The sequence below is a fragment of the Triplophysa rosa genome, linkage group LG9, assembly GCF_024868665.1.
Source record: "Triplophysa rosa linkage group LG9, Trosa_1v2, whole genome shotgun sequence".
Classification (NCBI taxonomy): domain Eukaryota; kingdom Metazoa; phylum Chordata; class Actinopteri; order Cypriniformes; family Nemacheilidae; genus Triplophysa; species Triplophysa rosa.
The window spans coordinates 26706487-26722402 of NC_079898.1; the positions used below are offsets into that span (position 1 = coordinate 26706487).

At 38.9% G+C, this 15916-nt stretch overlaps 1 protein-coding gene and 1 long non-coding RNA gene across 5 annotated transcripts; one reads left to right on the top strand and one right to left on the bottom strand.

Annotated features, from left to right (window-relative positions):
* Positions 1-858: 858 nt before the first annotated feature.
* LOC130559389 (uncharacterized) lies at positions 859-7007 on the bottom strand. 3 transcript variants are annotated; one of them, XR_008963564.1, is made up of 5 exons: positions 6853-7007; positions 6734-6805; positions 5353-5460; positions 5004-5178; positions 859-3457 (listed from the first exon to the last, which is right to left on the bottom strand). It is a non-coding gene; the product is annotated as an uncharacterized LOC130559389 (long non-coding RNA). The 3 variants fall into 3 exon arrangements; XR_008963565.1 differs by lacking the exons at positions 859-3457; positions 5004-5178; positions 5353-5460 and adding an exon at positions 6088-6459 and having other exon boundaries at positions 6734-6787; XR_008963563.1 differs by lacking the exons at positions 859-3457; positions 5004-5178; positions 5353-5460 and adding an exon at positions 6088-6459.
* On the top strand, positions 4151-14956 carry LOC130559387 (leucine-rich repeat-containing protein 27-like). 2 transcript variants are annotated; one of them, XR_008963562.1, is made up of 9 exons: positions 4151-4948; positions 5034-5164; positions 5336-5394; positions 6080-6205; positions 6891-7095; positions 7813-7935; positions 8435-8510; positions 10950-11120; positions 14846-14956. XR_008963562.1 is itself a non-coding variant. In XM_057342422.1 (8 exons), exons 1-8 carry the CDS (start codon positions 4796-4798, stop codon positions 11004-11006), a joined length of 930 nt encoding a protein of 309 aa, XP_057198405.1. In that variant the 5' UTR covers positions 4151-4795; the 3' UTR covers positions 11007-11336. The 2 variants fall into 2 exon arrangements, 1 of the variants encoding a protein (XP_057198405.1); XM_057342422.1 differs by lacking the exon at positions 14846-14956 and having other exon boundaries at positions 10950-11336.
* Positions 14957-15916: the final 960 nt, after the last annotated feature.

Below are 15916 nucleotides of genomic sequence, written 5' to 3' on the forward strand. Positions count from 1 at the left end.
GCTAAATTAGCTGTTTACACCAGTAGCAAGTTATAACAAGATTGAGCAGAAGTCTGGGCAAGATGTTGATATTGTTCTCCAAGTCTTGTAAAGGCTAGAGTTTTTATTGATTTTAATTTTTATAAAGTCATGAACTGATTTTCTTTCTTTGAACTGAAATGGTGCTAGCAAAGGAGCGTTGTGCTCTGTTTTTAAGATTGAATTGTTTTTTACATCATATTCTGTGATTATATGTGATTTATAGTTTGGTGATTTTGTTTCTCTGTCTATTTGTAATAAAGAGCTGTTTAAAAAAATCTCTCTCTCTCTCAAAATCTCTCTCTCTGTCTCTCGTCTCTCTGTTCTGCTCTGTCTGTCTGTCTGTGTCTGTCTCTGTCTGCTGTGTCTCTGTCGTCTGTCTCTCTGTCTCTGTCTGTCTGCTTGTCTGTCTGTCTGTCTGTTCTGTGTCGTCTCTGTCTTCTGTCTCTGTCTGTTGTCTGTCTCTGTCGTCTGTTCTGTGTCTGTCTGCTCTCTGTCTGTCGTCTCTTCTGTGTCTCTGCTCTGTGTCGTGTGTCTCGTCTGTCTGTGTCTGTCTGTCTGTGTCTCTCTGTCTCTGTGTCTGTTCTGTCTGTCTGTCTGTCTGTGTCTTCTCTGTCTCTGTCTGCTGTCTCTCTGTCTAGTCTCTCGTCTCCTCTCTCTCTCTCTCTCTCTCTCTCTCTCTCTCTCTCTTCTCTCTCTCTCTCTCTCTCTCTCTCTCTCTCTCTCACATGTGCAGGTTTCTTGATCATAATGTGGCATGCGTGGTCTCACAGATATAGATCCCCATCAGACAGAAAATGAAGCATCGCATTAAAAATGAAGAGAGAATACAGTGTCTATACAGTCATATACTGTCAACAAACTCCATCACATAGCTCTGCATCTTCACCCTGATCTATTATTCATGTCAAGAGAGCAACGAGACATGAGAGGTGAAGGAAGCACTTACTACAGCAGCGGAGAGATCTGCAGCGTTATTAAAGATGTTACAGTGAAGTATTGTGTCTCGGCTCATGCGTGTTTGATTTCAATAAGATGTGAGGGGTCTACAGTGAGTGATGCAGCCGCAGGGAGCGTCAGTCTACACATCATGCCTTTAACCAGGTCAACACGAGCTTCTGCTCTTCTAACATAATGTCCTGCGCCATGATGTCATCCGCTGTTTGTTCCGAGCGAGCGCTAATCTCTCAACACTCGCACGTGCAGTTGATTCACATTAAAGCTGTAGTTCATCAGAGAAATGAATCCTTTTATTATCACCATTAACTCACAAACATGTTGTTTCAAACCAATAGGATGTTTTTCTGTCGCACGCCAAAGGAGGAATTTGCGCAGCTCTATTCTGTGTGACAGGTGAAGTGAGCGCAGGTGTGAGGAACAAACCCAAGTATAAGTCATTATTCACTGATAATCTCTGCTGTCACATGCACTTAAAGGGAATTCTCTCATCATTTTTACTCGCGTGTGGTCATAAACCTGTACGTGAGTCTTTCTTCAGTGGAACACAAAAGAAGATATTTCGAGAAATGCCTCAATGGTTTTGTGTTCATAACAATGGAAGTCAATGGAGTTCAGCGTTGTTTGACTATCAACATTCTTCAAAATATCTTCTTTTGTCTTCTGAAGAAGAAATAAACTCATACAGGTTTGACATGATGATAGATAAATAAATGATAATCATTTTTGAGTGTACTGTTCCTACTGTAAATGCATTAAACATATCGTATAGAATAGTGTTATAACCATCTCTTTGTTTAACAAAATAAATCACAACACGTGTTTGGCAGAATACGTTTCTCGTTATGACTCAAACCAGCAGAACACACAAGTCGAGCACAACTCTCTCTCTCTCTCTCTCGCTCTCTCTTTCATGTGTGTGTCATGAGGAGGAACCGGTTTTGTCTACACAGCATCAAAGAGGCCGTGTGCATGACGTCACAGAAACCCACCGCTCCTGCAGAAATAACACATCGATTATAAATGTGAGAATCTTCTGGAGCGGTGGTGAGAAAGCAGACGGGCAGAGAAATTCAACCTGATGTCATTCATAAAGAATTACTGAGCTTAATAATATTATCCCCTTACAATATATCTCAACATTAGTGAAATGAATTCACTAACAATTATTTTACGTTTATTCAACCTGGTTAATGCTCATTTATAATTTGACTATTATTCTTTTTTAAACACATTACCTGATGTTAATGCGCACAACCTTTAATATTAAAATGTTATGCAGAACTTTATCAAGATGAATATCTTCTGTAAAAGTATGTGACAGCTATGCATGATCTAATACAAAACAATACTGTCAAGTGTTACGGATCAGTTCTCAGCGTTTCATCCGATTGTATGAAGCATCTGACTTCTTAACTGAAATCATTGACATGAAACATGAACTTCGCCCGCTAATGAATCCCTGACTTCTCATTGTCCTGTAAATAAAAGACGGCCGCACATAACAGTAATATTTTTCACCTTCATTACAGAAGCGCTAAAGTGATTTCAGTCCATACTGGGTCATCATGAGACGCCCAGCACAGTCCTTCAGGTTTTATCGTATGAAATAACTCATCAGGTTTCATCAGATCAACTCATCTGCCAAAAAAAAAAGAGTTCCAGTTGAATTCATGTCAGTGCTGTAATACTGCGGTATAATTCCCCCGGATTCCTCAAATCCTCGCTAATGAGCCAATTAAACGGCACATGATTTTAATTGGCTGATTTTTATTCCTGAAAACCTGTGTTTGGCAGCAGTAATTGGATTTGAAATGTAATGCGTCCTAAAGAGGTGACAGACAAAAGATGGAACATTTTTCTGGCTGTGTATTTTCAACAAAAGCAAGTTTGACAGACAATACGACAGCAGCGATTCCTATACACATCTCCGTTTTACAGTCTGGCTTTCTAGAATAAAACCGTCACAGACCGTTTCACAGATAAAGCAGAAATGCACGAGAATACAAACAAGCATGTTTAGATCTTTAGGATCACACGAGCATTTCATTTGACACACACCTAACTGAGAGAGGCAAATCCCATCGAGAGAAATAGAAACTATTCTGTGTATTTGTGTCTGCAGATGACTACAGTTTATAAACTATGAGTGAAATTAAATATGATTATGAGAGTTCATCAAGCCAAACTGCAGTTTGTGTAATACACACATCACATACATGTGCAGTGCATCAGTGTGTTCGTGCATTAACAGTGATGCTGATGTTGAGACTGACCATCCTCTTTGTCGTCGAACACCGGTCTCTTGGACGAACTGTTGGCGCCCATCCTCTTCTTCCACTTGCCCCAGTGAAACATTGATGATCTGATCTCATTCCTTTCAGTCCCACTGAAACTGATGCGTGATGCCTCTAAAACACGAGCATCTCTGATCAACACTGATGATCCGGTCCGATCCAATCTGATCTCTGATGCACTTTATCTGTTTCAGAGAGAGAATCAGACACACACTGAGAGAGAAACCTGGAGCTGAATGTGTCTCGTGCTACTGAACCACGAGCTGCAGCTCCTGATGATGTGTTTCAGCTTCACCAATGAGTGTATCAGCCCCTCTCTCTCTCTCTCTCTCTCTCTCTCTCCTGTCCCTCCCCTCACCTCCTCCTCCCTCCCTCCCCTCCCCCCCTCTTCTCTCTCTCTCTCTATCCTCTCTGTCTCACACTCTCTCTCTCTCTTCTCTCTCACTCTCTCTCTCTCTCCTCTCTCTATCTCTCTCTCTCCTCTCTCTCCTCTCTCTCTCCCCTCCCTCACTCTCTCTCTCTCTCTCTTCTCCTCCCTCCCTTCCCTCCCTCTCTCCCCTCCCTCTCGTCCCTCACTCATTCTGTCCCTCCCTCTCTGTCTCTCTCTCCCCCCCTCCCTGTGCCCCTTCCTCCTCCTCCGCTCTCTATCTCGCTGTGCATCTCTCTGTCTCTCTGTAAGATAAATCATGTAAATATGTTCTTCTTACCATAACATCTCAATTAACTGGTTTTATTTAGGAGAAAAAAACATTTATAGTAATAACAACAATAATATAGGCTACTTTGGAAATAGTGATATTTTTACTTAAGGCAAGACAAGACATAATAAACGGGAATGCATAATATATGAATATATACAAAACGGAAGTACAACGAAACGACTGTAACATCCTCCATAATGATCTTTCTGGGCGATTCGTATTTACCAGTTCCAGTCAATTCAAGCCAATTAGGTCGGAGCAACATGACGAGTTCGGTTTGATAAGATAATTGGTTAACATGAACAAGGAACAGCGCTTATTAAACTTAGGTCAGTGTTACCATAGCAACACAATAGTTCATTTTCGTGAAAGAATCGATTTTAAAAGCATTCAAGTTGTCTCCGTAACATCAACTTGCATTGATATTAACACACATTAGGAAATCAAATACTGTACGTGTTTCTTTCTAAAAATGTTAGCAAATGTATTAACAATGGATTCAAAAGACATTTAATTTAAAGTGTTACAATACTAACCAAATCCATATCAGTTTATGCGTCCTGGTATTATTCAAACGCGCGAGGATGTTTGGGCCCCACCGCGCACCGTAGTCTTGCTTTCACTTTCACGTGCTGTCTCTAAGGTAACGACTAACATCACAGCTGACGTGAATTGTAAGAGATCTACGGCCTCTGTTTTAAAACGGTCAACGATAAGGACAGTGTATAAACTTATTTAAAATAATTTCATACGTCCGCTGTGTAAAAACCATTAATTGTCGGAGTGTAACGTTACGTAAGAAATGATCCGTTAAACACTGTGATGACACACCAGAAGAAAGTCTCTGATCGTAAAGAAAAGGTCGTGAATAACATCGCCTCAGTGCAACTGCGTTCTGCACCAGACACGATTTATATGAGCAGAAGAGGTTTGATGGAAATATCGGAGTTTGTTTTGAACACGACACATGTAAAGGTCAGTACAGAGTTCAGTGGACTTGTTTGTGCTCGTATTTATCAGAGTCACTCACTGCGTGTTTCCTCTGATGTGTATGTTGTAGAGTTTATATCTGGAAGGTAATGAATTCACTCGTCTTCCTGAGCACTTCTTCAGCTCTCTGCCATCTTTAGTGTGGTTGGATTTGAGACATAACGAACTCACAAATCTCCCTGCAGGTGTTGGCCATCATAGGTGAGTGTGTATAGCTACAGAAAGAGAAATATTCTAAGTTTTAAGAGAACCTTTTCCACTACAACCGAATTCATATTAAGCATTCAGTCAAATTTAACAGAATTAAACAGAAAACATTACAATTAAATCTTTTAAATAAGTCAAAGACTGTCTTTATGTTTGGTCTACAAGATGCTTGAAAACGTTACTTTTGGAGGGCAACCCAATAACTGAACTACCGCCAGAACTGGGTGAGTACACATGTCTAGGTTTTCTAGAACTTTTCAAACTGGAGTCCTGGGACCTCCAGAAAACTTCTGTGGAAAAAGCAAATAGCAGAAATTGTAAAAGTCTATTAAACAATATCACTGTGTTCATATTTATAAATCTCAGTTTTCTTGCTACATACATCAATTGAAATGGATTTTATTGCTTCGGTAACACTTAACACTAAGGTTTCATTCACTAACATTAATGCATTAGCTAACATGATTTGAAAAAGATATACAAATATTTATTTACAGTAGTTAACATGTTTCGTAATGACTGTTAATATTCACTCTTTGGGGTTTACAAATCAGTATTCTTTGTAAAGTAAAGTAAGATTTATTGTGAAAGTCACTTCAATACAAATATATTTGAATTGGAAATGTTTCTCTTCAGGTTTATACATACAACATAACTCTACGTTTGAAAACGATCTATTGTCTTTATAATGTCACACATACTGTTTATCTAAAATATACTGATGAATGTATGTTTTTGGAAGGGGGTCCCTCACATTTGGGGGTCTTTGGCATCATAAAAGTTTGAAACTGTTCTAGAAGATGTGAAGGAGGAATCACGTGTTTGTTTATTGCAGTGAGACGTGTCCTCTCTCTCTCTTTCTCTCTCTTTCTCTCTCTCTCTCTCTCTCTCTCTCTCTCTCCACCGCAGGTAATGTAATCACACTGAAAGCCCTGAGTCTGAGGAACTGCCCTCTCACGTTTCCACCTCACCATATCGTGAATCAGGGGCTGGCAAAGATTCTCCACTATCTGCGCAGCACCACGGCTGAACTAGGTGAGGTGATAAACCCGAGAGTGAGGTGTGTAGATGTGTGTGTGTGTTGTGCTTTGCCATCTGCATCTTTGCATAAAAAGCATGGCCTGCCTCAAAAATAGCTCCTTGCCCTGGTTCTGCTTGGCTGGTGTGAGTTCTGTTCCCCTGGAGACGCGTGTGCCGCTCAGCTGGATTCTGGCGCAGCACGACGCCTGCATTTTCAGTCCAATGAAAGCGACCAATAACCCATGACACAGCACGTGGTCAACAGACATCTAGACCAACGAGAAATAAACGCAGCTCTAATGTGATCAAGTGTGACTGAAGAAGGATACTAACATCTTAATTTCATCTGAAATGTAAATCATATTTCAGACAGAAGTCTTGCGTGAGTGCAGAGAACAGTGGTGGAACTCTCAGTGTGTGGCCAGTAAAGTGTGTTGTGTTATGTTATATGACAGACCATAACAAAACACTTCTCAAACGTGCCCTATTTGTCCATGCAAAGGGTGTTGCGATTCATTTCGGTGTGTTTTTTGCACATTGTACCTGCTGGGGTTTTCAGGGGAGTTGTTCCGCGATTCCTTACTGCTCCACAACCCACTAAACAAAAAAAGCACTCTTGTTTTTGGGTTAATACTCACATAAGCTCAATGCTTGTGTCTTACCTCGAGTATGTAAATGTGAGATGATGCGTTTCATTCAGATGTTCCTGCGGTGGAGAAGCTGCAGTTGTCTGATCTGAGTGGCTTCAGTCTGGATCTGTGTGAAGAAGCAGTGGATGACGCAGACATCCGCCACTTTCAGGAGCTTCGGCACAGGATGGTCCAGATGGAGAGGGCTGATTTAGAACAGCCTGGAACATCAGAGGGCGACAGAGGAGCTGGACCGCTCGTCCTCACCACCATCAGGTACCGGGATTCAATCAGCGAGACATGAATATATAAATACTAGTGATGATTATAAAACGCGTGACAGTAGGGTACATTTCACTGACAATAGAGATATGACCCATGTGTTGTATTATTGTTTGTCATTCTTTTTCATTCAAAATAAATGTGTGTGTTTGTGCGCATCACAGTAGGGCTGTGCAATTAATCGAAAATAATTGTAATCGTCAATTTTGGCCTTCAACAATTACAAAAACAAAATAATCGATGTAAAACGATTATTGTGCCGCATTCCATTTTGCCAGGATCCTCTCTTTTCTTGTGGTATAAATCCACAGCGCACCCCTTCCTTTACAGTGGTTCAGCTGTGCTATTCATTTACATTTATTTTTCAGTTGAATTCACAGTTTAAAAGCCAAGTTTTTTTATTTTTCTATGTTGTTTTAAAACTTGGTGAGTAAACATGTTAAATAATCGGGATCTCAATATTGGCCAAAATAATCGTGATTATGATTTTTGTCATAATCGAGCAGCCCTACATCACAGCTGTTACAAATGTAAAAATGCTACATTTTCTGTGATAGATAGAATAGAATAAAATGATCACTAGCTCATAAAAACCATTACACAAATAAAATGTGTGTATGTGTGTGTGCATGTTTACACCAAAGGCTGTACCTGTAGATTCAGGAGGGAACAAGCCTGTCACATCAGACACAATATCCATCTGTTTTCCAGGACTAAAGCCGTCACGAGAGGCATTTGCTCAGAAACCCAGAGCTGGAGCAGAACAGATGAGATCAGACTGGCAGCCATGAGAGAACTGAAGGAGAAACAGTGGCTTCTTGAGGAAAGAAAGAGGTGTGTTCACAACTTCATTCTAAAGTTCATTCTTGGGAAAAACTGCAGGACTTCTACCAGATGTGGAATGAAGCATTAGGTAGTCACCAAAACAAAAGTACTTCATTCCATGAAACCGCACGTTGTGTGAATATTAAACCGCAGGCAAAAAAGTGAAATAATTTAAAAAAAAAAACGTCCAGCTCCACATATTCAGACTAGAAACCTGTCATGTAGTGCACATGTTGTGTGATGTAATCTTGTTAATCGGACATAACAATGTCTGTCAAAAAAACTAAATGTTCATTCTCTCCTTTGCTTTCTCCAGCTTTAATCCTCTAGTAGCATGGCCTTGTAAACTAACGGTTCTGTTTAGCATGTTGACAAAATGTTTATATGCTCTCCTACTTGTAAGTCGCTTTGGATAAAAGCGTCTGCCAAATGCATAAATGTAAATGTAATGTAGTCCTATACTTGATGACTCACACACCCAGTTGACATGTTTGTGTATAAAAAACAGAGCCCATGAGCAGCTGTGGAGTCACAGAAACCAAAGCCACAGAGTCCCAGAGCAGCACACCAGAAGAACCACAGAGGTACACACACATCAACACACCACACCAAGAAATTATCTCTTCATCGTGTCTGTTGGCTGAATGACGTCATACTGTACGCTTAACAAAAATACAGTTTACTCTCTCTATTACTTGTAGTCGAGACCACCCAAACCAAGACCAAGACAAGCACTCCCTAAATTTATCCGAAAGAGCCACATTAATTATTAAATACTAATAAAAGTCAGTGTGGTGATTCATTGAGCAGAGTTTTATGTTTAGGGATCTTCTTTTGGCTTTTTGAAGCAAATAAATACAAACGCTAAGCAGAGGAAGTTAACATCACATTCAACGCTTGTTTTCCATGTTTTATCACCCACCTAACACATCACAATTTTTGTGCAAGTAAAAATGCCAAAAATGTAACGTATAAACGTAGAAAGCACATAAATACCCAAGATATACAGCGGTCTGTCTCTCTGAACCGCATGATGTGGGTTCACTGCAACAGAAAATGCAAACACCACACGTAGAATCAACTCGACCTTTAACATGTTTAATTTATGAAGAAATGATTTAAGGAAAAGCCCATGCCTGTCCATAAAACAGCTTTTGATTCGACTGTCCAATTACCTTTGGTCCCTTGAAAAAAGAGGGAGCTTCATGGAACTGGAATTCTTAAACCCATCAGCTAATCTGGATGTGAATACACTCTAAATAAAGCTGAGTGTGCACTTTAAGACAATATTCATCATTAAACTGTAGCTTAAATGCAATTTAGTGATTTTAAATAAGACTGAGACCGAGACCAAATGGAGGTGAGACTGAGACAAGACCATGACGACATAGTCTTAAAGCAGGGCTCGACATGACGCTTGTCCGGGACAAGTGAATGTTTTGTATGGGCAGGTGAGAGAGAACTCTACTTGCCCGACCGGACAAGAAACTTGAAAAAAAAGTACGACATACATGTCGAATAATAAGAGTATGTGCATTAGACAGAGCTCAGAGCTGCGTGTTTGTGTTTGTTTGTGTGACTAATCAATGCGCAGAATCCTGTTATTTAAATGTCATCTGGCTGTTCTGCGTGTCTGAGTGAATTATGTGCACAGTTTAACATACAACACGAGTGATGGTCGAGGATTTATCTGCGTCTGCACTGTATGAGGATGTGAACACATGAACTTCATCTCCAGAGTTGCTCTGAGAGTTTATTTTACCAGCGTTTTACTGTTTGAGTGAAGCTAACGGCAAACAAGCGTCTTCCCGAAGACCCGTCAAAATAAAAGTCCCGTTAAACTGAACAATCAGATAAAAAATACTGTAATGTACTATAGAATTTGTTTTTGAAAATTGAAGTGCCCTTGTAGTAAATTGATCAACACCGTATACTATAGTAAAGTTCAAAAACAATATAGTAAGAATTTTACTGCAGTTTACTATAGTAAATACTATAGTATACTACAGTAATTTATGTGGACCAATATACCACTATTGTATAGTAAAACAGGAAAAACACACAACTTACAAATATTAAAACAAATTTAGGTAATCTAAAAATGATATGGCCCTAATTTATCCACCAGTGCTATGTGCAAGAAAAGTGAACTTACAGCCTTAACACTAATAATAATTACTGCTTGCCTTTGTTTTACAGCAGTCACGGAGAGCAGGCCTATAACCAAATTCAGGCGGCCAAAGCGGACACTAGTTAAAATGCTTTGAAGCAAACTTGACCAATCTAAATCCAAAACAATTATATTGATTATATTATATTATAATTCAAATGAAATATTTTTTATCTTAGGACAAGTAATTTTTGTACTCGGACAAGTAAATGACAAATTTACTTGTCCGAAGGACAACCACATGACAATGCTAAATGTCAAGCCCTGCTTAAAGTGACACTTCACCCAAAAACAAAAATTCTGTCATCATTTACTGACCTCAAGTTGTTCCAAATGTATATAAATGTCTTTGTTCTGATGAACACAGAGAAAGATATTTGGAATAATGCTTATAACCAAACAGATCTCAACACCCATTGACTCCCATGGTTGAAAAAAAAAACAATGGTTGTCGAAAGTGACCCAGAACTGTTTGCTGCCCTACATTCTTCAAAATATCTTCTTTGGTGTTAAACAGAACAAAAAAGTATTCTTAAAAGTAATTAAAAGTAATTTTTCCTACTATGGGAGTCAATGGGTGTTGAGATCTGTCTGGTTATAAGCATTCTTCCAAATATCTTTCTCGGTGTTCATCAGAACAAAAAAGGTATATACATTTGGAACAACTTGAAGGAGAGTAAATGGGTGAAAGATCACTTTAATACTGGTCTCGAGTACCTCTTGAGCACTTTAAATACACTACAGTGTTTCTATTTGGTTTTTCATGTTTAACCTTGAAATAGAGCTCTGATGAAGATCTTGTTGTCGCTCGCCTCCAGAAACACCAGCACATCACTTACAATGTGTGTTTTAGGATCGATCCTCTGCTCATCTCACCCGAGACATCACAGTTATTCCTGGATTCCAGTGAAACGGGTGGACAGGTACAAGCACATGTCCAGATACCTTCAGTGTAATACTGACATCTTGTGGTGGATTGTGAAAGTTGAAGAAAGACGAGAGACTTGTGAGGATAGGATCACAGGTTAGAACACACAAACGAAGAATAAAGAAACTTTGAAAGTGCCTTCAAAGTCACCCTGGATAAAAACACGTGAACTTTTCTACTTTGTTCTTGATTGATTACAATCATTACTGTAATCTTCTTGAATGTTATTGTTTTAAAAGTTCCTGTTACATTCATGCTTAGTAAAACCTTGTGATGACAATAAATGCTTTTTGAAATCTAACCATCGAGAAACCGAAGTTTAAATGTTTTTTTTTTATATTAGGCTGCTCACATATAAAGTGAACATTATACAGTAAGATGGATGTGATTGTTCAACCATTTTGAATAAACAACGTAAATAGTAAGCATGATATTCGTGGGATTGATCAGCCACAAATGCTGTCATTTTATTGACTTCTTTGGGACGTACACAAAACCACTGAGAAGTCAATACATTCGGGTACATTCTTCCAAATATCTTCTTTTGTGTTCTCCAGAAGAAAGAAAGTCATACAGGTTTGACATGACATGGTCAAAACCAGTGATGATCATTTTAATTCACTTTAAAAGGATACTCCACCCAAACATTTAAATTTCTGTATAAATCTATTTGTTCTGTTGAACTCGAAGAAAGATGTTTGGAAAACCTTAGTTCCGACCTTTCTGGGACATCATAGACTACCATAGTAGGAAAAATTTAAATTGTATTCAAAGGTGTCCCAGAACTGTTTGCTTTGCTAAATTCTTCAAAATATCTCATTTTGTGTTCAAAAGAACAAAGACTGAGACCAGATGGTGGCATTTTGCGACTATTTTTTTCAGTTTTTCTTAATGGTCGCACCAATGTGACTGGCAAACTGATCAATATATTATTTTGCACATTATAAATTTAATGCTCAGAAATGTTATATTGCGAGAGCGGCACATCGAGTCGCTCCATTTCGTCTCCCCTCCTTCAGCCATTTGCTTATCTATCAGTGGCCCCGACCCCCATTGACGTAATGCACGGGTGTAAGAGGCGCATTTAAAGCGAAGGTTCACCCAGAAATGAAAATTCTATCATCATTTACTGGCCCCTCGGGTTGTTTCAAACCTGTATAAATGTCTTTGTTCTGCTAAACACAAAAGAACATATTTGTAAGAATGTCAGTAACCAAACAGATCTCATCCCCCACTGACTGCCATAGTAGGGAAAATAAATACTATGGGAGTCAATGGGGATGAGATCTGTTTGGTTACTGACATTCTTACAAATATCTTCCTTTGTGTTTAGCAGAACAAAGACATTTATACAGGTTTGAAACAACCCGAACGCCAGTAAATGATGACAGAATTTTCATTTTGGGGTGCTACTGATATTGAAGCAGAAGGACCGACAGAATGAAGCGTTCACTATTGCAACTAAAATATGTTTTGCCTGCAGAATAAAATAATTTCCCCGGCTATGGTACAAACTGCAATAATGAAATGTGTTGCATGTAGTGTTTGCAGTGTGATGCTAAACATGCAGCACTGCACACACTACCGTGTACCAACAATACTGGAAAGCATACAAAATGTTAGACATAACGGTAAATACTTTTTATTTGTGAGTTCAATATTTATAAAAGGCAAACATGTGTATCAATGCAGCTTTCATGACGAAAAATCACTTCAAGTCTCGCGGTTTGAGATTTGAGCGCTTCCAGGGAGTCCTAGCGCAAAATACTACTGAGTTCTCCTTCACATCTTAAACGTCCAAAACGGACATATAAACAAAATTACGTCAAAATTCCCATATTAACAAGAATCCTTGTGCTTTGCTGTAGGCCTATATTAGATCCGCTAGCTCTTAAAGGGGCAGCAGCATCATAAACATCTCGGTTTATTATGTTTGTCAAACAACAAAAGGGCCCAAAAACACTCACTGGTATTAAAGATGAGGTAGCACACACAGTTTCTGCCAATCTCATATTAATCTTGAGTGCCTATACAGTAGTATTGCATACTTCGTATCTTCGAAGAGTATTTAGTTTGATCAATTTGATAAAGACAGATACAGCTGTACGATTATAGCCACACATTTATTGGTAGAGTTGTAAGTTCATTTTGAAGTTCATCCCTATTTGATTAAACGTGTCATGAATTAAGACATCAATTTTAACCCTAAATGTAAAATTAAAAAGCAGTGCTGTGGTGTCAATATTGGGTCCGACAGGAATGGCGCAGCAATCTTATGTGAGTACAACATATATGTACTATGCGTCACTATTGCTTTGCGAGAGATCACTCGATATGTCCTGCTAATGTGTAACCTAACGTTACTTGCCTAACCAAATTCACAGAAGGCTCCAACTAAGTTTACAACGCAAACTGCTATCCAATCATAGCAGTGGGCGTTTACTTCCAAGTCTTCAATGCGGCATGCCCAGTAAAACCGAGCGTTTGTCAAGCCGGCCTCAAAACCCGGGAAGAAAGTAGCCTATTACTTATTGATTTTGATGTTTTTTTATGTAAAAACCACGCGAACGTCATAAGTAGACCTTACACAACAGTATAAAACAATGAACAAGGCCAGTTCATGACACCTTTAAAATCAAATTTATTAAAAATATTTATTTGTTTCTTATTGCCATTCCAGCATGTATGGCTATATTCATGGTGGGCACCATTTAACCATACACAAGTTAGTCTACACAAATTGGGGGAGGGACAATTTAGATTCTTCAATTAACCTAACCTGCATGTCTTTGGGCTGTGGGAGGAAACCGGAGTACCCGGAGTAAACCCACGCGGACACAGGGAGAACATGCAAACTCCACACAGAAAAGTCTCCCATCCCAGCCGAACCGGGGACCTTTTTGCTGTGAGACAACAGTGCTAGCCACAGAGCCACTGTGCCGCCCGCAACAGAATTTAACTAGTTAATTCATAAAAAAAGTTCATCCTGTTTTACTGCAAAATTAAACCTGGATCAAAATGATGGCATACAGGTCACTTTATATTACCTTTAAACAAGTGCAACAGAATGATTAAATAAATCATTATTTCATCATCATTATTAGGCCAAATCCAAACACCAAAGTTCTAAAAGCTAACTCGCACTGATCTAAGAAACGGCAAAAACACCAACAAACGCCTACCGTCTAAAAGCCAAATCACATTGATCTAAGGAATGCCTACAAATTCCAACGTTGATCTCCAATTGATCTAATTCCACTGATCTAACAAAGGCCAAAAAACACAGACTAACGCCAAATGCCAATGTTCTGAAAACTAACTCCTGCTGATCTAACGAACGCAAAAAAAACACCAACTCATGCCTACAAATACCAACGTTCTAAAAATGAACTCGTACTGATCTAACGAACGCAAAAAAAACACCCAACTCACGCCTACATATGCCAACGTTCTAAAAACTAACTTGCATTGATCAAAAGAAGGCTCAAAAAACACCATGCCTACATGATCCTACGTTCTTAAAGCTAATTCACACTGATCACAACTAACGCCAGTTTCGTGCCAAAATTTACAAACATTTACAAGTATATTACCAGTATATTTATATTAGTGTACTTAAAAAAAATATACCTAATAAAATAATTTAACATTACTTAGGTAACATTACTTACGCATACTTAATAAAATTAACTTTTACCTATGCCTAGTATACTTTTTTTTTACTTTTTTTGTTAAGGGTAGAAAAGAACTTGTTCTAGTGATTTTAGTCTCTCTCGAATGCAACAACACAGTTAATCCTGATACTACGCAATCGCTTCCAGGCTTTTCTGAAGAAGGTCCTAACATTTTCTACCGCATTGTGCCATCTCACCACAAACGCAGACTCAGTTGAGGAAGTGGTTCCTTGCTCCCTATCATTCCTCGGGGGCAGTAAAAACTATGGTAAATAAAATGAACATTCTTACAAATTATACATACCTTGAATTATGATTATGATGATGACCGCATTTATTACTGTATGTTTTTCCCACATTTTTACTTGCATATGAGGGTATCTATAGTGTGTGTGTGTGTGTGTGTGTGTGTGTGTGTGTGTGTGTGCGTGCGTGTGCATGTGTGCGTTGTCATTTGAAAATGATTGTATTGGTCATAGTCTGTAGTGTGATTTGTTCTAATAATTTGTTAACTTACCTCTCTTATCGCAGAAAAGATCTGTTCAAGGTCTCTTCCAGACATTGGATTAAACACATCCACCTCAATGTGTACACGGTTGGCATGATCAGTACCTTGGGAAAACTCAATTACCACCTGTAAAAGGACAAAAGAGTCCTTTTATAATGAGCAAGATATAAACAGCAAGATATAATGAAGAAAATGATGCACTGTATAACATTTCTATTTTGAACTGAAGTGTGTCCCTGCTTTCACACATCTATACATAATTGTATTGTATCAGTCAGTCTGTAGTGTGAATTGTTCTAATCATCTCTTTCCTTACATGATTAATTACGTTTGGAAGATCTCCATTTGTAGGCCAGACCGTGTTGATGCTGGCGTCATCGTCCCCAGAGTCCAGGCCTGAAGCCATTGGCCCCAAGATGTCAGTAAGGACCCGTCGGAGTTGCTGTTCAGAGAGGTCACCAAACAAATGATATTGGTTGGATCCTTCAAAAATGACTATTACAGCAGGGCTGTCGTCGTTGTCTGGATTCTGATGTGCCATCTGTGAAAGATAAAAGAGTCTTGATGTTTGGGGTCATGATCACAGTATGATACAATAAGGAATATAAAGAAAATGATGCGTTGTATAACATTTATTTTGTGAACCAAAGCATGCATTTTCATTTCACAAAAGAAATAGTAAATTAAAGCGCTGTCTTTCAAGTTGCAAG